This window comes from Phacochoerus africanus, chromosome 13 (genome assembly GCF_016906955.1).
Source record: "Phacochoerus africanus isolate WHEZ1 chromosome 13, ROS_Pafr_v1, whole genome shotgun sequence".
Classification (NCBI taxonomy): domain Eukaryota; kingdom Metazoa; phylum Chordata; class Mammalia; order Artiodactyla; family Suidae; genus Phacochoerus; species Phacochoerus africanus.
In genome coordinates, this window is record NC_062556.1 from 424,432 (window position 1) to 443,253 (window position 18,822).

At 47.1% G+C, this 18,822-nt stretch overlaps 1 protein-coding gene across 2 annotated transcripts in view; it reads left to right on the forward strand.

The window, feature by feature from the left end:
- PARP4 (poly(ADP-ribose) polymerase family member 4) overlaps nt 1–18,822 on the forward strand; it is an 85,150-nt gene that overhangs the window by 56,950 nt on the left and 9,378 nt on the right. For both annotated transcript variants that reach the window (XM_047756457.1, XM_047756456.1), the window contains exons 26-32: nt 887–1,057; nt 1,309–1,389; nt 2,857–2,937; nt 4,032–4,127; nt 4,654–4,776; nt 14,982–16,124; nt 17,515–17,614. In XM_047756457.1, the coding sequence (XP_047612413.1) occupies nt 887–1,057; nt 1,309–1,389; nt 2,857–2,937; nt 4,032–4,127; nt 4,654–4,776; nt 14,982–16,124; nt 17,515–17,614 (1,795 nt within the window). The remainder of the gene's footprint in view (nt 1–886; nt 1,058–1,308; nt 1,390–2,856; nt 2,938–4,031; nt 4,128–4,653; nt 4,777–14,981; nt 16,125–17,514; nt 17,615–18,822) is intronic.

Consider the following 18,822-nt stretch of genomic DNA (forward strand, 5'->3'; position numbering starts at 1 on the left):
GCTTCTTAGGGTCACACCTACTGCACAGGGAGGTTCCCAGGCTAGGGGTCAAAGCAGAGCTGCAGCTGCCAGCCTGTGCCACAGCCACAGCAACACAGGATCCGAGCCACGTCTGTGACCTACACCACAGCTCATGGCAACGCCGGATCCTTAACCCACAGAGAGAAGCCAGGGATGGATCCCGCATCCTCATGGCTACCAGCTGGGTTCTTAACCTGCTGAACCACAGCAGGGACTCTTTGTCAGTCACGTCGCTGTGATTATTGGCATATAAGCCTGTGCGTGAAAACCTAGTTTCGATACCCAGAAATGGAATTGCAGGAGCATATGCTTGTTCTATGTTTAGTTTTTTTAAAAACTGCCATAATGCTGTTCACTGTGGCTGCACCATTTTACGTTCCCACCAGCACGGTGCCAGGGTTCTAGTTTTTTCCACATCTTCACCAACCCTTATTTTCCATTTTTTGTTATTGTTTTCATATTGCCATCCTAGTGGGTGTGAAGTTGTATCTAATTAAGGTTTTGATTTGCATTTCCCTAATAACTAATGACGTTATTTCATGTTTCATTTGTGTGTCTTCTTTGGAGAAATGTCTCTCCAGGTCCTTTGTAGGGTTAATTTTTACAACTGAAATCTATTCCATGCCAAAGTTGTATATGAGTAATTAAATGATAGAATAATTTTAAGATGTTTTGTGAATTATATGCTAGGGCTATTATTAAAAACTCTCCTTAAAATCTTTTTGGAAAAGTACCCTGCAGCAGGAAGGAGGGGAAAAAAAGAGCTGCAAATCCCAAAGGAAAGAATGTAAAATTATTTTAAATGTTAAGTAACTGTTTTCGGAATAAAAAATTAAAAGAGAAATAATTCCGTTTTGATGGCTAGATAGAAGACCAGATGGCTAGATTGCGTTCTCCGAGTTGCCACGCAGTCTCCATCAAGTGGCAGCAGCTGAGCACAGGGGCACCTGCGCCCCTGCAGGCCCCAGCCCAGGTGCAGGCCTTGTTCCACAATGACCGGCTCCTCGTCTATGGATTTATTCCTCACTGCACACAGGTAAGGAGCGCGGTTGCTTTACTGTGGGAAGAGTCATATATCTTGCTAATAATTTTCTTTTTTTTCCCTTTCCTTCACCCCCAAATCATAATATGTTGGCAGATTTTCTCCTGGGAACACAGTGGGTGGTTCACCAGGGACCCTGGAGAGCCTTTTCATTCTCATTAAAATCACGGAAAGAATCACTGTTGAACTAACCAGGACACAGTGAAGTAGAAAAGCTCGTAAAAAAGAAATTTCCCCTGTTTCAGGCAACTCTGTGTGCAATAATTCAAGACAAAAAGTATTCTACCGTGGTGTCAACTACTGAACTTCAGAAGACAACGGGAACAGTAAGATTCAACTTCCTTTTTTTTGGGGGGGGGGTCTTTTTAGGGCCGCACCCATGGCATGTGGAGGTTCCCAGGCTAGGGGTCTAATCGGACCTACAGCTGCCAGCCTACGCCAGAGCCACAGCAACGCCAGATGTGAGCTGTGTCTGCGACCTACACCACAGCTCACGGCAACGCCAGATCCTTAACCCACGGAGCGAGGCCAGGGGTTGAACCCGCAACCTCATGGTTCCTAGTCGGATTCATTTCCGCTGCACCACGAGGTGAACTCCAGATTCAAAACTTTAGCTGGAGGGAACTGTATCTAATCACTGTGATGTAACGTGATGGAGGGTGGTGTGAGAAAAAGAATGTGTACATATGTATGTGTGACCGGGTCACTTCCCTGAATAGCAGAAATTGACAGAACACTGTAAATCAACTATAATAAAAATTAAAAAAAAAAACCCAATAAAATAAAACTCAGGCTATGGACTCCCTGGAATTCCCGTTGTGGCTCAGTCGTAACAAACCTGACTAGTATCCATGAGGATGTGGGTTTGATCCCTGGCCTCGCTCAGTGGGTGAAGGATCCTGCGTGGCTGTGGCTGTGGTGTAGGCTGGCAGCTACAGCTCTGATTCGACCCCAGCCTGGGAACCTCCATATGCCGCAGGTGCAGCACTGCAAGAAAATAGAAAAAAACTATGGACTCATGTTTCTGCAAGTTAAAATTTTATGTTTTCATATGTGATTTACCATGTACTTCCTTTGCTGCTGGGCTTCTGTGTTGACGTTTCAGCTCATGATGTGATGTGGAGGCTTGATAGCTGCATGAATGGGGGACATTTTCCTTCAGTTTCTTTTCTTTCTTTCCTTTTTTCCCCGCTTTTTGCTTTTCAGGGTCACACCCATGGCATATGGAAGCTCCAAGGCTGGGGGTCGAATCAGAGCTGCAGCTGCCGGCCTACGCCACAGCCACAGCAACTCCAGGTTCATTACTGCTGAGCCACAACGGGAACTCCTTTCCTTCAGTTTCTGAGGCACCTGTTCTTTATCTGGGTTTTCGGGTCTCGGTGGGTCCGTGTGGCCTCAGTGGGTATGAATAGCTGCAATTAAATCTGGTGTTTTAGGAGTTCCCACTGTGCGGTCAAAAATAAAAATAAACATAAATAAAATACTAGGTGCAACGGTCCTGGACTGTGAGTAGAACATTTCATATGTTGAGGGTGTATTTGTTTTTGATACTTTTGGATTAAAAGCAAATGAATTATCACCAAAAAGTCTGTCGTACTTGCATTAGTACTGAATCTAGCGGAGGTGGTTTCTCTGGCGATGGCGCCACTGTCTACATCTGTTAAAACTCCTGAAACTGTGCCCTTAAAAGGGGTGAATTTACCATAGGTTAATCACACCTCGGTTTTGGAGGTGGTCTCCCATGGGTGACCTGAGAAGCCACTGCCTCTTTTTTCTCTCTGCTGCACCAACAGATGATTCACAAGCTGGCAGCTCGAGCTCTGATCAGAGACTACGAAGACGGCGCTCTCCACGAAGACGAAACGCATCACGAGGTTGGCTCTTTTCGCAGAAAAGCCTCGTTGGTTGTTCTCGGCCTTTCTTAGGCTGTTGTCCGTGGAGGTGTAACGTGAGGACGCTTGGATGGAAAGCGCCCCCCCCCGCCCCCCGTCATCTCTCCACGGGTTCCGTGCCAGGGTGCAGGGCTCAGTAGTCACTTGATGTAGTTTGTGGAATGAGTTAACGGAAGAGCAGATGGGAGTGGCTTCCCGAGAATCCTGTGATCATGTCGCCGTCAGAGGGAGGCCAGGGGAGGCTCAGACGCCCCTCAGCCCTCGCTAGTGAAGGGTCAGCATTCCTGCCTGTGGTGAAGCAGCCGGTTCGGGGTGGGGTTCCAGCTGCCTGGGGACACACCGCAGAGCCAGATCCCCCTTGCTGCTCCTGCTGAGCTCATGAGGCCACGGCTGGTCAGATGAGGGTACGAGCGTGCCCCCTGAGCCGTCCCGCAAACCGGGTTCTCCCCTCCCCCCAGGGACCAAGCCTCTCACACCACCTCCCATCTTTAAGTTGGGAGGTGCAGACTGCAAAACGTCTCAGCAGCTCAGTGCCCTTGACAGTGAGAGTTCTTTATGAACAAGCTACAGGAATTCCCATCATGGCTCTGGGGCAACGAGCTGTACTAGCATCCATAGGGACGAGGGTTTGGTCCCTGGCCTCACTCAGTGGGTTAGGGATCCGGTGCTGCCATGAGCTGTGGTGTAGGTGGCAGGCGTGGCTTGGATCCCGTGTGGCTATGGCTGTGTGTAGACAGGCAGCCATCTGACCCCTAGCCTGGGAACTTCCGTATGCTGCGGCTGTGGCCCTAAAAGGTAAAAAAAAAAAAAAAAAAAAACTACAAAGAGCTACGTAAGCACGAGGCATTCTTTCCAAGACTTAGCCCACAGGTTGATCCCGTTTTGCAGGGAACTCTGCGTCACCCACTTGAGATAAACGTTTAGAGAGGCCATCGACCTAATGTTTAGTTTGAAATTCTAATGATGAATGGCTTACTTTTTATAGAGAAGCACCTCATATTATTTGATACTCATTTAACCGGTCGTATGTAAATAGTATAAAAGAACATGATTTCATTTGTTTTATTCTTTCCTAGATGAAGAAACAAACCTTAAAATCTCTGATTATTAAACTCAGTAAAGAAAACTCCCTCCTCACACAGTTTACAAGCTTTGTGGCAGTTGAGAAAAGGGTATGTACTGTTGCGAATTCATGGTTAGTTTATTTATATTTACACACCCATAAAATGGGTCTTGCTGTCACTGTCACTGGTGACACCACGTCCCGGGCTTGGAAGAGCAGGGAGGGAGGGTTTGCCGTAGCTCGAAATGCGTCGCAAGAGTGATGATTGTAAGTTACAGTGCAGTTACACGCGGACTGGAGGACACACTACAGTCCTGTAATGCTTTTGGCATTTCTCCCATTTTTAGCCCAAGACCCTCAAAATGTGGGAAAGGCCTGGGCTCCCCTCACCCTCTGAGAGTCCTTTGCTCCTATAAGAGGCGAGTCCCGGGGGCACTGAGCACTGGCCCAGTGGGTGCTGGGTGCAGAGGGCCCCCCATCCCATGCCAGCAGGTCTGCCTCTGCCCCTCCTCTGCCACCTGTGGCCCAGTCTGACCCCCAGACATATTCCAAACCAAACATTCAGGAGGCTTTAGAATTTGTAGTAATGCTTGAATTTGATAATGTCTGTTTTGTTTTTATGTGGTTCAATCTAGGATGGTAACGAGTCACCCTCTCCTCACATTCCAAATATTTCGGAACTTATTGCCAAAGAAGACGTAGATTTTCTGCCGTACATGAGCTGGCAGAAGGAGCAACCAGATACCAGCATGGTACAGGTGAATGCTGATAAATTGATATTGTGTTGGCCTGTTTTTAGGATGGTGGCGGGAACCCTTTGCTAAAATAGCAACTTTGGGAGTTCCCGCTGTGGCACAGTGGGATCAGAGGCATCTCTGGGGCACTGGGATGCAAGTTCAGGCCCTGCCCTGGCACAGTAGGTTTGGGATACAGCGATGCCACGGCTGTGGCATGGGTTGCAATGTGGCGCACATCTAATCCCTGGCCAGGGAACTCCATATGCCGCTGGGTGGCCCAGAAATAAATAAAATAGCCCCCTTTCTATTCGTATGTGCAGAAACTCTTACCTCTCTGGTGATGGAAATTGTGCACATTTGTGCAGCCCTGTCACATGGCTCAGAATGTCACTATATACAGATGTGGCACAAAACGGGAACAACTGTGCTGGTGACAAACTGTCATATGGGAAGCTAACGTCACCTGCTCTAATGAGATAATACGTTCACAGTGAAAGTTGTGGTAAAAGTCCTAACTGATAACCTACATTTACCACCAGTACTTCTTAAAGTTTATGCTGCTTTATACTGTGGCCTTTATAAGCCAGGAACGTGATGGAAATTGCAAAGTGTGACTTGAGTAAAAACTGGAAGTCGTGTGCAGAGGTAAATGAGGAGGATTTCCCTTGCGGCTTATCTGGTTAAGAACCCCATTAGATCCCATGAGGATGTGGTTTGGTTCCTGGCCTTGCTCAGGTCTCAGATGCGGCTCAGACCTGGCATTGTTGTGGCCGTGGTGTAGGCCGGCACCTGCAGCTCAGATCGGACCACCAGCCCGGGAACTTCCATATGCCGCAGGTGTGGCCCTAAAAAAAAAAAAAAAAAAAAAAAAAAGGAGGAGTTCCTGTCGTGGCGCAGTGGTTAATGAATCCGACTGGGAACCATGAGGTTGTGGGTTCGGTCCCTGCCCTTGCTCAGTGGGTTAACGATCCGGCGTTGCCGTGACCTTGGGTGTAGGTTGCAGACGCGGCTTGGATCCCACGTTGCTGTGGCTCTGGCGTAGGCTGGCGGCTACAGCTCCGATTAGACCCCTAGCCTGGGAACCTCCATATGCCGCGGGAGCGGCCCAAGAAATAGCAACAGCAACAACAACAACAACTACAACAACAACAACAACAAAAAAAAGACAAAAAAAAAAAAGGAAAGAAGTTCCTGCTGTGGTGCAGCTGGTTAAAGACCCGGTGTTGTCATTGAAGCAGCTTGAGTCCCTGCGGTGGCTCAGGTTTTCTGTTTGTTTGTTTTTAAATATGGTTGATTTACAATTTCATCTTTTTTTTTTCTTTTTTTTTAGGGCCACACCCTCGGCATGTGGAGGCTCCCAGGCTAGGGGTTGAATCAGAGCTGCAGCTACCAGCCTACACCACAGCACAGCAACTTGGGATCCAAGCTGCATCTGTGACCTACACCACAGCTCCCGGCAACGCCGAATCCTTCACCCACTGGGCGGGGCCAGGGACCAAGGCCCTCGTCCTCATGGATCCTAGTTGGGTTCATCACTGCCGAGCCACAGTAGGAGCTCCTGTTCTGTCAATTCCTGCTATACAGCAAAGTGACCCAGTCATGCATATGTACGTTCTTTCCTCATATTTTCTTCCATCACGTTCTATCACAAGTGATTAGATATAGTTCCCTGTGACATACAGCGAGACCGCACTGCTTATTCACTCCAAAGGCAGTAGTTTGCATCTCCTAACCCCAAACTCCCATTCCATCCCACTCCCTCCCACCTCCCCCTGGTAACCACAACTCTGCTCTCCACATCTCTGGGTCTGTGTCTGTTCTACAGACAGGTTCATCTGTGCCAAATTTTAGATTCCACATGTAAGTGAAATCATATGGTATTTGTCTTTCTCTTTCTGACTTACTTCACCTACTGTGAGACTCTCTAGTTCCATCCATGTTGCTACAAATGACATTATTTTGTTCTTTTTATGGCTGAGTAATATTCCATTGTGTATATGTACCATATCCTCTTTATCCACTCCTCTGTCGATGGACATTTAGGTTGTTTCCATGTCTTGACTATTGTGAATAGTGCTGCAGTGAACAGAGAGGGGCATGTACCTTTTTGAAAGAAAGTTTTGTCCAGGCAGTTCCCGTTGTGGCTCAGCAGTGACAAACCCAGCTAGCATCCATGAGGAGGAGGGTTCAATCCCTGGCCGTGCTCAGTGAGTTAAGGATCCGGCGTTGCCATGAGCTGTGGTATAGGTCAAAAACATGGCAGACGCAGCTCAGATCCTGTGTTGCTGTGGCTGTGGTGTAGGCTGGCAGCTGCGGCTCCAATTCAACCCCTAGCCTGGGAATTTCCATATGATGCAGGTGGGGCCCTAAAAAAAAGGGGGGTTTTGTCCAGATATATGCCCAGGGGTGGCATTGCTGGGTCCCATGGTAGTTCTATTTTTAGTTTTCTGAGGCACCTCCATACTGTGGTTGTAGCAATTTACATTCCCACCAACAGTGCAGGAGGGCTCCCTTTTCTCCACACCCCGTCCAGCGTCCAGCGTTTGTTATTTGTCGACTTGTTAATAATGGCCATTCTGACCAGCATGAGGTGGTACCTCAGTGCAGTTTTGATTTGCATTTCTCTCAATAATTAGTGATGTTGAGCATTTTTTTCCTGTGCCTGTTGGCCATCTATATGTCTTCTTTGAAGAAATGCCTATTCAGCTCTTCTGCTCATTTTTCCATTGGGTTGTTGGGTTTTTTGCTGTTGAGTTGTATGAGTTGTTTGTATATTTTGGAGATAAAGCCCTTGTCAGTTGCATCATCTGCAACTATTTTCTCCCATTCCACAGGTTGTCTTTTTGTTTTGTTTATGGTTTCCTTTGCTGTGCAAAAGCTTGTAAGTTTGATTAGGTCCCATTGGCTTGTTTTTGTTTGTATTTCAGCCTTGGGAGACTGACCTAAAAAAACATTCAGATGGTTCATGTCAGAGAATGTTTTGCCTGTGTTCTCTTCTAGGAGTTTGATGGTGTCTTGTCATATATATGTATGATGCAACTCTCGCCTCTGTTGAAGGCTTACAACATCCAGGGGAGAGCTTGGACAATAAATTGTGGTTGATTTCCAAAAAATTTAGCTATTAGCACAATAGCAGCTGCCAAACCCCTTCCCCAGCCATGTGGCAGGCACGGGTGTTCCTGGAGCATCTTATACACAGCTAAGAGGAGCTGGGGTGGGCGAAAGGGACCCTGCCCTCCAAACAGTGGGCGTCTATGCTCTGATCACCGATTCCTGCCTCTGGTCACAGAGACGAAAAGAGGCTGGCGGCCACTGTTCTTGCACCTACGTCTGTCGTTCCAAGCCCCGACAAGATGCAAAAGACATTAAGCTTACATTGCAGGCTGAGCCTCAGCACACAGGCAGCCTACAACGAAGAAAATAAGAACAATACCAAAAATGTAGCAAACCCTAGGCAAGTGAGAGGATTTCATTTCCAGAGTTAGCGCATTATTAGATTAAAATGTCTGGTGTTCAGTAAAAAGCTACGAGACACACACGAAACAGGAGAGTAATTATTCAGTAAAGGGGGGGGGACAACAGAAATTGTCCCTCAGAAAGGCTTAATGGCAGATATATTAGATACTTTTAAAAAACCGTCTTAAAGATTTTCAAAGAACTAAAGGAAAATGTGAACAAAGTCAAGAAAACTGTGTGGGAGTTCCCGTCGTGGCACAGTGGTTAACGAATCCAACTGGGAACCATGAGGTTGCGGGTTCGATCCCTGGCCTTGCTCAGTGGGTTAAGGGTCCGGCGTTGCCGTGAGCTGTGGTGTAGGTTGCAGACGCGGCTCGGATCCCCCGTTGCTGTGGCTCTGGCGTAGGCTGGCAGCTACAGCTCCAATTGGACCCCTAGCCTGGGAACCTCCATATGCCGTGGGTGCAGCCCTAAAAAAGACAAAAAGACAAAAAAAGAAGAAGAAGAAGAAACAGAAAACAGTATGTGAACAAAACGGAAGCATCAGGGGAGATAGAAGGCCTTAAAAGAAACCAAAAGAGGAGTTCCCACTGAGGCACAGCGAGATCAGGGGCACCTTGGGTGCTGGGACGCAGGCAGAGGATCCGGTGTTGTCACAGCCGTCGCCACAGCTGTGACTCGGATCTGATCCCTGGCCTGGGAACTCCATGTTGCCACAGGGAGGCCAAAAAAGGGAGAAGGAAGAAACCAAAAAGAAATCCCGGAACTAGAAAGTATAATAACTGAAATGAAAAACTCACTGGAGGAATTCAAAGCAGATTTGATCAGGCAGAAGAATCAGTGACCCTGAAGACCTGATGCTGTTAAAATGTCACTCTTACCCGAAGCTGTCTACAGATTCAATGCAATCTGCAGTGAAATCTCAGTGACTTTTTTGCAGAAATAGAAAAACCCATCATAAAATTCATATGGAAATCTCAAGGGACCCCAAATAGCCAAAGCAACGTTGAAAAAGAAGAATAAAACTGGAGTACGCACACTTCCTGATTTCACAACTTACTCCAAAGGAACAGTAATCAAGATCGGGATAGAGTCACAAAGTCAGACTTAGGGACCAGTGGGGTAGAATAGAGAGCATGGAAAGGAACCCTTCCGTGTATGGTCAGATGATTTTTGACAAGCGTGCCAAGATCATTCGATGGAGAAAAGACTGGCTTTGCAACAAATAGCGTTAGAATAGCCTGGTGGTAAGTTTTAATCCAACTGTACTGATAAGCACATAAAACTTAAGTGGTATAAACACTCCAGTTAAAAGCCAGAATTTTGAGTTCCTGTTGTGGCTCAGTGGAAACAAATCTGAGTAGCATCCATGAGGACACGGGTTTGATCCCTGGCCTTGCTCGGTAGGTTAAGGATCCGGTGTTGCTGTGAGCTACGGTGTAGGTCGCAGATGTGGCTAGGATCCTGAGTTGCTGTGGCTGTGGTGTAGGCGGGCAGCTGCAGCTCTGATTATACCCTTAGCCTGGGAACTTCCATACGCTGTGGGCATGGCCCTAGAAAGACAAAAAACAAAACAAAACATGAAAGAAGGAGTTCCCGTTGTGGCATAGCAGAGACAAACCCCGACTAGTGTTCATGAAGACTCTGGTTCAATCCCTGGCCCCACTGGACGGACTGAGGATCTGGCATTGCAGTGAGCTATGGTGTAGATTGTAGACGCAGCTCCGATCCCGTGTTGCCGTGGCTGTGGCGTTGGCGGGCAGCTGCAGCTCCCATTCGACCCCTAGCCTGGGAACCTCCTCATGCAGCACCATTGATACAAAACATGGATGCGTGCGAGGGCAGCTATTCTCCGTCTTTAGTAGGAAAAAAAGTTGAAGAATAGAAACTACAGGATTCCACTGATACAAATATATGCAGACCCATCTAAAGTTACTGAATGCAGGCAGGGGAGGAATGAGCTGAGTTACAAAAGGGCTCAGGAAGCGTTTGGGAGCTCTTCCGCTGTGGTGACGGTTTCCTGTATTTCCAGAACTCCTCTCTTGAAGTGTGCAGCTTCGCGGTTATACCCAGAGGAATCTCTTTTGTAATTGTTATTCAGCTCCAGCCAAATTCGCCTGTATAAAGTTATATAAATCCATGCTCCCAGCAGCATATGAGAGGCTGTTAGTCTATTCCCTCTTTAATCCAGTGTATTACTCAAATTTTGGATCTTTGCAAATCTGATAGCTGTATTAGTGATACCTTTTATTACTGACATTTTAATTTTCATTGCCTTATTTATTTTTTAAACCTTTTTTTTTGGTCTTTTTGCTATTTCTTTGGGCCGCTTCTGCGGCATATGGAGGTTCCCAGGCTAGGGGTCGAATCGGAGCTGTAGCCACCGGCCTACGCCAGAGCCACAGCAACGCGGGATCCGAGCAGCGTCTGCAACCTACACCACAGCTCACGGCAACGCCAGATCCTTAACCCACTGAGCAAGGGCAGGGACCAAACCCACAACCTCATGGTTCCTAGTTGGATTCGTTAACCACTGCGTGACGACGGGAACTCCTAAGCCTTTTTTTTTTGTCTTCTTTTTTGTCTTTTTTTTTTTTTTTTTTTTTAGGGCCGCACTGGTGGCAAACGGAGGTTCCTAGGTTAGTCGTCCAATCAGAGCTGTAGCTGCCAGCCTACGCCAGAGCCACAGCAAGGCAGGATCTGGGCCTCCTCTGTGACCTACACCCCAGCTCACAGCAACGCCAGATCCTTAATGCACTGAGCGAGGCCAGAGATCGAACCCGCGTCTTCATGGATGCTAGTTGAGTTCGTAACCACTGAGCCACAACGGGAGCTCCTCATTGCCTTATTTATGAATGAAGAGGGGCATGGTTCCAGATTCCTAAGAGCCCTACATAATAACCTTTCCAATGCATTATCCGTTAATGTCTTTTATCTTTTTAAATTGTGATGTTAGTCATTTTCTTATTTATTTTAGGAAAATTATAAATTAGGGAAATTACCCCTTTATGATACGAGTCGTAAAAATTGGTTTCCCAGTTTGCCATTTGTATTTTGATATTGTTTTATTATCTTTCTGCCTATATTTTAATACAGTCAGTTTTTAAATCCTTGGGTTTGTTTTGTATTGCTTTGTCTTTTGTCATGTTTAGAAATATCTTTCCTATCCAGAGATTATGCACTTTATGATTTTTTAAAATGTTTTTGGCCACACCTGTGGTATGTGGAAATTCCTGGACCAGGGACTGATCCAGCACCATAGCAGTGACCCGAGCCATAGATCATTGACTCACTGAGCCACAAGGGAACTCCCAAGATGATGCTTTTTAAAATTTTCCCTTTATTTATTTCTTTGAATAGTTTTATGGTTTCATGTTACCTTTAAACTTCATCCAACTGGAAGCTTTCCTGGTACGAGATAGGATGTACTGAACCACCTTATACTTTTCCAGGTGGCTCCCACTTTTCCCAACACCATTTATTGAGTAATTTCTTTTTTTTTTTTCACCACACTCACGGCATATGGAAGTGGGAGTTCCAGGTCAGATACTGAACACGGGCCACAACTGTGACTTTCACCACAGCTGCAGCAATGCCGAATCCTTAACCCACTGCACCACAGTGGTAACTCCCTGAATAATTCTCCTTTTCCTTGAATTGGCTTGAAATGCCATCTTTATCATCTACTAAATTTCTACTTGTTTTAGGATCTGTTGCTGGACCATCTATTCTGTTCCATAAATCAGTCTAATTATTATAATTTTATTTTATTTTTATTTTTTTGTCTTTTTGCCATTTCTTGGGGTGCTCCCGCGGCATATGGAGGTTCCCAGCCTAGGGGTCGAATCGGAGCTGTAGCCGCCGGCCTACGCCAGAGCCACAGCAACGCGGGATCCGAGCTGCCTCCGCAACCTACACCACAGCTCCCGGCAACGCCAGACCCTTAACCCATTGAGCAAGGCCAGGGATCGAACCCGCAACCTCATGGTTCCTAGTCAGATTCGTTAACCACTGCGCCACAACAGGAACTCCTAATTATTATAATTTTATAAAATTCTTTAATATATGATGGGTATGGTCCATCACTATTGCTCTTTTTCACTTTGCTCATTTAAGAAAAATTTAAACAGATAAGCATTATTTGTAAATATTATTTTGAAGTGTGTGTCTTGTCATATGTTCTGCCATATACACTTGAGATTTGTGTGAGTTGGGAAAGGAATACTCTTTTTTTTTTTTTTTTTAATTTTATTTTTAGGGCCGTACATGCGGCATATGGAAGTTCCCAGGCTAGGGGTGGAATAGGAGCTGTAGCTGCTGTACTATCCCACAGCCACAGCAATGCCAGATCTGAGCCACATCTGTGACCTACACCACAGCTCACGGCAACACCAGATTCTTAACCCATAGATTAAGGCCAGGGATTGAACCGGAGTCCTCATGGATACTAGTCAGGTTCGTTACCTCTAAGCCACCACAGAACTCCCAAGTACTCCTTTTTATAATTCTTTTTTCTTGTTTGGCTGGGCCCGTGGTATGCGGAGTTCCTAGGCCAGGGATTGAACCTGAGCCACAGCAGCAGCCCACGCCATAGCAGCAGCAATGCCAGATCCTCAACCTGCTAAGCCACCAGGAAGGTCCTACTTCTTTTCTAAAATAGCTCATTTAGGAGTTCCCGTAGTGGTGCAGCAGAAACGAATCCGACTAGGAACCATGAGGTTGCGGGTTCAATCCCTAGCCTGGTTCACTGGGTTAAGGATCAGGTGTTGCCATGAGCTGTGGTGTAGGTTGCAGACGCAGCTCGGATCCTCCGTTGCTATGGCTGTGGTGTAGGCCAGCAGCTGTAGCTCTGATTAGACCCCTAGCCTGGGAATCTCCATATGCCTTGGGTGTGGCCTAAAAAAAAATACCTCATTTACGTTGGTAAAACTAGAAGCTAATTATTTCCAATAAATAGAAAACAAATAGCAAGACGTTATGCTTAAGCCCAGCCACACAATAATTGCAGCAAATGTAAATGGGATAGCCACTCCAATTAAGAAACTTTTTTTTTACAAGTATTTCTTCTTTCCTAGTTGTTTGGTGTTACCCATGGCCCACATGGGTCTCTCATGGCGGTATTAGTGGTTGGTTGTCTTTATTGCTTCTTGCTCTTTTTTTTAATGATTTTTATTGTTTCCATTATAGTTGATTTACAGTTGTTCTGTCAATTTTCTACTGTAAGCAAAGTGACCCAGTCGCACATACATACGTACAATCTTTTCCCCACATTATCCTCTATCATAAGTGACTAGATATAGTTCCCAGTGCTACACAGCAGGATCTCATTGCTTATCCATTCCAAAGGCAGTAGTTTGCATCTGTTAACCCCAAATTCCCAGTCCATCCCACTCCCTCCCCCTTGGCAACCAGTTTCTTCTCCAAGTCCATGAGTTTCTTTTCTGTGGAAAGGTTTATTTGTGCCACATATTAGATTCCAGATAGAAGTGATATCATATGGTATTTGTCTTTCTCCTTCTGACTTACTTCACTTTGTATCAGAGTCTCTAGTTCCAACCATGTTCCTGCAGATGGCATGATTTTGGTTTTTTATGGCTGAGTCGTATTCCATTGTGTATATATACCACATCCTCTTAATACAAAGAAACTTTTGATTTGGGGAGTTCCTGCTGTGGTGCAGTGGGGTAAGAATCCAACTGCAGCAGCTTGTGTTGCTGCAAAGGCGCAGGTTTGATCCCCAGCCCACCATAGATGGTGTTGCTACAGCTGCATCATAGGTTGTACTTGGATTCAATCCCTGGTCCTGTAACTGCCATTTGCTGTGGCTATGGCCATTAAAAAATAATAATAATAAATCTTCAGATTTTGGCCACAAAAAAAAAAAGCTTATTATTTCCAAAATACCTCAAGGACTGGCAATTCATATAAAATTGGATTTTATTTACATGCAAGTTCTTAAGGAATACTATTTAAATTACATTCGAATAATAGTAACATAACATCCTTCACTCCCTTTTGTTATGCACATTTTCATATTCTGGTGTAAAAGATATGTTAATATAGTTACTTTAAGGTTTCTGACTTTTTCCCCCAGTTTTCTTTTCTTTTTTTTTGGCTTTTTTGTTGTTGTTGTTGTTGTTGTTGCTATTTCTTGGGCCGCTCCCGCAACATATGGAGGTTCCCAGGCTAGGGGTCGAATCGGAGCTGTAGCCACCGGCCTACGCCAGAGCCACAGCAACGCAGGATCCGAGCCGCGTCTGCAACCTACACCACAGCTCACGGCAACGCCGGATCGTTAACCCACAGAGCGAGGGCAGGGACCGAACCCGCAACCTCATGGTTCCTAGTCGGATTCGTTAACCACTGCGCCACGACGGGAACTCCCAGTTTTATTTTCTTAATATTGCTCTAGAGCAGTATAAAAGACGGGAATAACTTATTTCACATTATCAGCTTATTTTAGGGCTAACAACACTCGGATGTTGCCAGCTGTCAAATCCTGGGTGCTTAGTGTCGTCTTGTGGAAAATGAGGGGTGTTCAAAATTCCATTATCCAAGAACAAAGAGAGACTAAGCTCTTCCGGGTATTTTTCGCTGATATTGTCTCCCGGTGCCAGATTCCGTACCTCGGCTGAGTGATTCGAACCCTTACTCTTCTCGGGGAAATGGGCGAAGCAAAAAGCTCCCCCACCGAGGTCAGCTGGCGGCAAGGACGTTTGCGGGACTGTTGATGATTTCCGTGCTCCTTATGCTTTTTCCTTTCCGGGCAGCTTCTTTCAGCGTCCTCTGAAAGCAACGACGAATTCAAACCGAAACGTCTGTCTAAGAAAAAACTTAAGCTGCAAGAATCTGCGGGCTTCGCAGCGGGTAACTTCCAAGGCAGAACGGCGTTCTCGGCGAGCCGCGTGGCGGAGCTGCCGCTGGACTTCTGTCGGATGGAGGCGTTTGAACCAACGGGAGTGGAGCCGCTGTTTCCACCAATGGGTGCGGCCAGCGCTTCTGCCGCCCCTCGCGGGCCGCGTATCCTCCGCGCCCCGGCTCTGGATTCGGCCCCGGGCGGGGCGCCCGGCTCTCTCTTCGGCTCCCCTCCGCGTCCCCTTGAGCTGGACGGGGCGCCCCACGTCTTCCTGGGCCTTGCCGCCTCCACGCCGCCGCCCAGGATCCACCTTGGGCGAGTCGGGGCTGCCTTCCGGGCCGGTGCTGCCTTTGGCTCCACCCGCAGCGCCCGCGCCCCGCCCGCGCCCCCGCTCCTCCCGGGCGCCTCTCCTCTTCCGCGTCCAACGCCCCCAGCTCTCTGGGGTGCCCGTGACCTCTTCCTCTTCGCTCGGCGAGATTGCTCTCCTCCAGGCCCCGCAGCAGCTCCTCTGAGCCCCAGCTACTCCCTTCCCCCTCCCCTTCCCGGGTCCCCGGCTGTTCTTCCTCCTCCCCCTCCCCTTCCCGGGTCCCCGGCTGGTCCTCCTCCCCCTCCCCTTCCCGGGTCCCCGGCTGTTCTTCCTCCTCCCCCTCCCCTTCCCGGGTCCCCGGCTGGTCCTCCCCCTCTCCCTCTCCTTCCCGGTTCCCCTTCTCTTCCTCCCACTCCAGCTCCTGAGAGCGCCTATTACCGGCTGTCAGGACCTCCATCCTCCCCTGCTCTCGGTGGAAGGGGCCCTGCTTCAACCCGAGGTATTCCCACTGGAACTTCAGCGCTAGGTTCCTGCCCACGCAGCCCTTCACTCCAGGGAAGTTTTGCAACAGCAAGTGACAAAACACCAAAACTTCGGGCACATAGCCTTTTTTTTGAAAGGATGGCAAAATGTTACCGAAGTGACTTGACCCCAGGCTTTCAGGCACAAAACGAGGAGGCTGGCTTAGTAGGCAAAGAAAGCTGGAGGAAGGCTGTGCCTTGGAGTCAACTCTTCAGTCTACAGACTGAGGTATTAGCTTCACTTCTGCTCATGTCTGTGCTTCATTAACTTCAGAGTTGAAAACTGGGCCCAAGTGGCCACTCACCCACCTGGTGGTGACCAGCCCATGTGAGGTAGGGACTCTGCTTCCTTCACTGAGAAAACCCCGATTCAAAAAGAGCCTGTTGGAGCTTCTGTTGTGGCTCAGCAGAAATGAAGCTGACTAGCACCCATGAGGATTCGGGTTCGATCCCTGGCCTCACTCATTGGGTTAACCCCCATTCAACCCCTAGTCTGGGAACTTCCATATGCTGCAGGTGCAGCCCTAAAAAGCAAAAAAACAAAAAAGCTCAGTTGAACAGTGTTCTTGAAGATGACTGGTGTTTACCTACCGTTTTAACTGCTGGGCCAGACTGGCATGGAAGTGGCTGTCAGTATTCCTCGTGAGGAGGTGAGCATCCTTGAATGGGTCCTGGGCTAAGACCTCAGCCTCCCAGGCTCTAGAACAGATGGACTGCAGTTCACACAATTTTCCATTAGGAGGAGTTTCCATTCTGGCTCAGCGGTGACAAACCCGACTGCTATCCATAAGGATGCAGGTTTGATCCCTGGCCTAACTCAGTGGGTTAAGGATCCTGAGTTACTGTGGCTGTGGCGTAGAACGGCAGCTACCACTCTGATTCAGCCGCTACCCCGGGAACTTCCACATGGGTGCGGCCCCAAAAAGAAAAAAATTTTTTTTTTATCATAGTTGATTTAGAGTGTTCTGTCAATTTCTGCTGTACAGCAACGTGACCCAGTTGCGTGTGTGTGTATGTGTATATATATATGTGTTCTTTTTCTCGTGTTTTCTTCTCATCATGTTCTATCACAATGATTGGCTATAGGTCCCTGCGTTGTGTAGCAGGACCTCATTGCTTCTCCTTTCTAGATGTAATAGTTTGCATCTACCAACCCCAGACTGCCCGTCCATCCCACTCCCTCCTCCTTCCCCCTCGGCAACTGCAAGTCTGTTCTCGGTGTGAGTCTGTTTCGTTCCGTAGATGCATTCATTTGTGGCGCATCTTAGATTCCACCTGTAAGTGGTATCATACAGTACTTGTCTTTCTCTTTCCGACTGACCTCATGCAGCTTGAGCATCTCTAGTTGCCACCATGTTGCTGCCATGTGTAATGTTATTATTCAGAATTTTCTACTCATGAGCGTCTCTCCTGGCTTCTCATAAACGCTGCCAGATACTTACTTTCCATCACATTTATGAGATTCTGAACAATACTGTGTATGTACGTGAAGACTTTGCCTTTACAGTAATGAGTGCCTTAATAAACGGAATTGAAAAAAATTGAAAGCGTATTATCACAGAACTAATTGTGTGATAAAATTTCAATAATGCACCTTCATTTTTTTTTTAATTTCATAGGATGGCTGCTGGAAACTTACACCAGAACTAGGATTTATATTAAAACTTAATACAGATGTTTTAAGCAACTTTCTTGAACAAAAAGGCATTCGATCTCTAGGTAAGTCACTATTTTTTTGAACTTATTAAATGGCAGGCTCCTAAATATGACAGGTTTTTTTTTGTAAACCAGTGTCCTAATATATTTCTGACATATGAATGGAATTATATTTGTTAACCGTCAAAGGACGAGATTAGTTTCTAGTTACATATTTACCATTACCTCGGGCATTATCTGTACAAATTTATTAGCACAAGGAGCAATAACTGCTGTAAAAAAATCTGAAATCTCAACAGCTTGACACAAAGACGACTTTCATGCCCACATCAGAATCAAGTAGGGTCAGCAGGGAGGTTCCACTCCATCCGGACACGTAGAGGCCCCGGCTCCTTCCATGCTGAGACTCCCCTTCATCACCATATGCCTTTAAAATCACCCTGGCGAGGGAGTTCCCGTCATAGCTCAGTGGTTAGCGAATCCAACTAGGAAGCATGAGGTTGCGGGTTCAATCCCTGGCCTTGCTCCGTGGGTTAAGGATCCAGCGTTGCCGTGAGCTGTGGTATAGGTTGCAGACGCGGCTCGGATCCTGTGTTGCTGTGGCTGTGGTGTAGGCTGGCAGCTACAGCTCCGATTGGACCCCTAGCCTGGGAACCTCCATGTGCCACGGGTACAGCCCTAAAAAACAAACAGCAACAACAACAAATTTTTTTAATTACCTCAAATTAGGGAGACTTGACAAATGTCTCAGGTTTTCATTGAAACCATGAGCATCCTAAGGACCATAGCTCATGATCAAGGATTGTACCACAGAATGAAAACAAAACAGCTCTACCTAACGAACCTAAAGCAAAGCCTTCAGAGGATCCATCAGAGCAAGACTCAACAGCCTTTAGAATAAGATAACATAATCCGGAATCTTTACAAGGTGTCACCTTCAATGTTGAATATAGAAAGAAAGTTTAATAACATACAAAGCAGGAAAATACGACCTAAAATCAAGGGGGAAATGATCTACAGATGCTGCCCTACAGGTAACTGAGAAGTTGGAAATAGAAGCAAGGACTTTGAAAGTGTTGGTGTGGGGAGTTCTGGTCGTGGTGTAGTGGAAACTCGAATCTGACCAGGAACCATGAGGTTGTGGGTTCGATCCCTGGCCTCGCTCAGTGGGTTAAGGATCCTGCGTCGCTGTGGCTGTGGTGTAGGCTGGCAGCTGTAGCTCTGATCAGACCCCTAGCCTGGGAACGTCCATATGCCACAGGTGCGGCCCT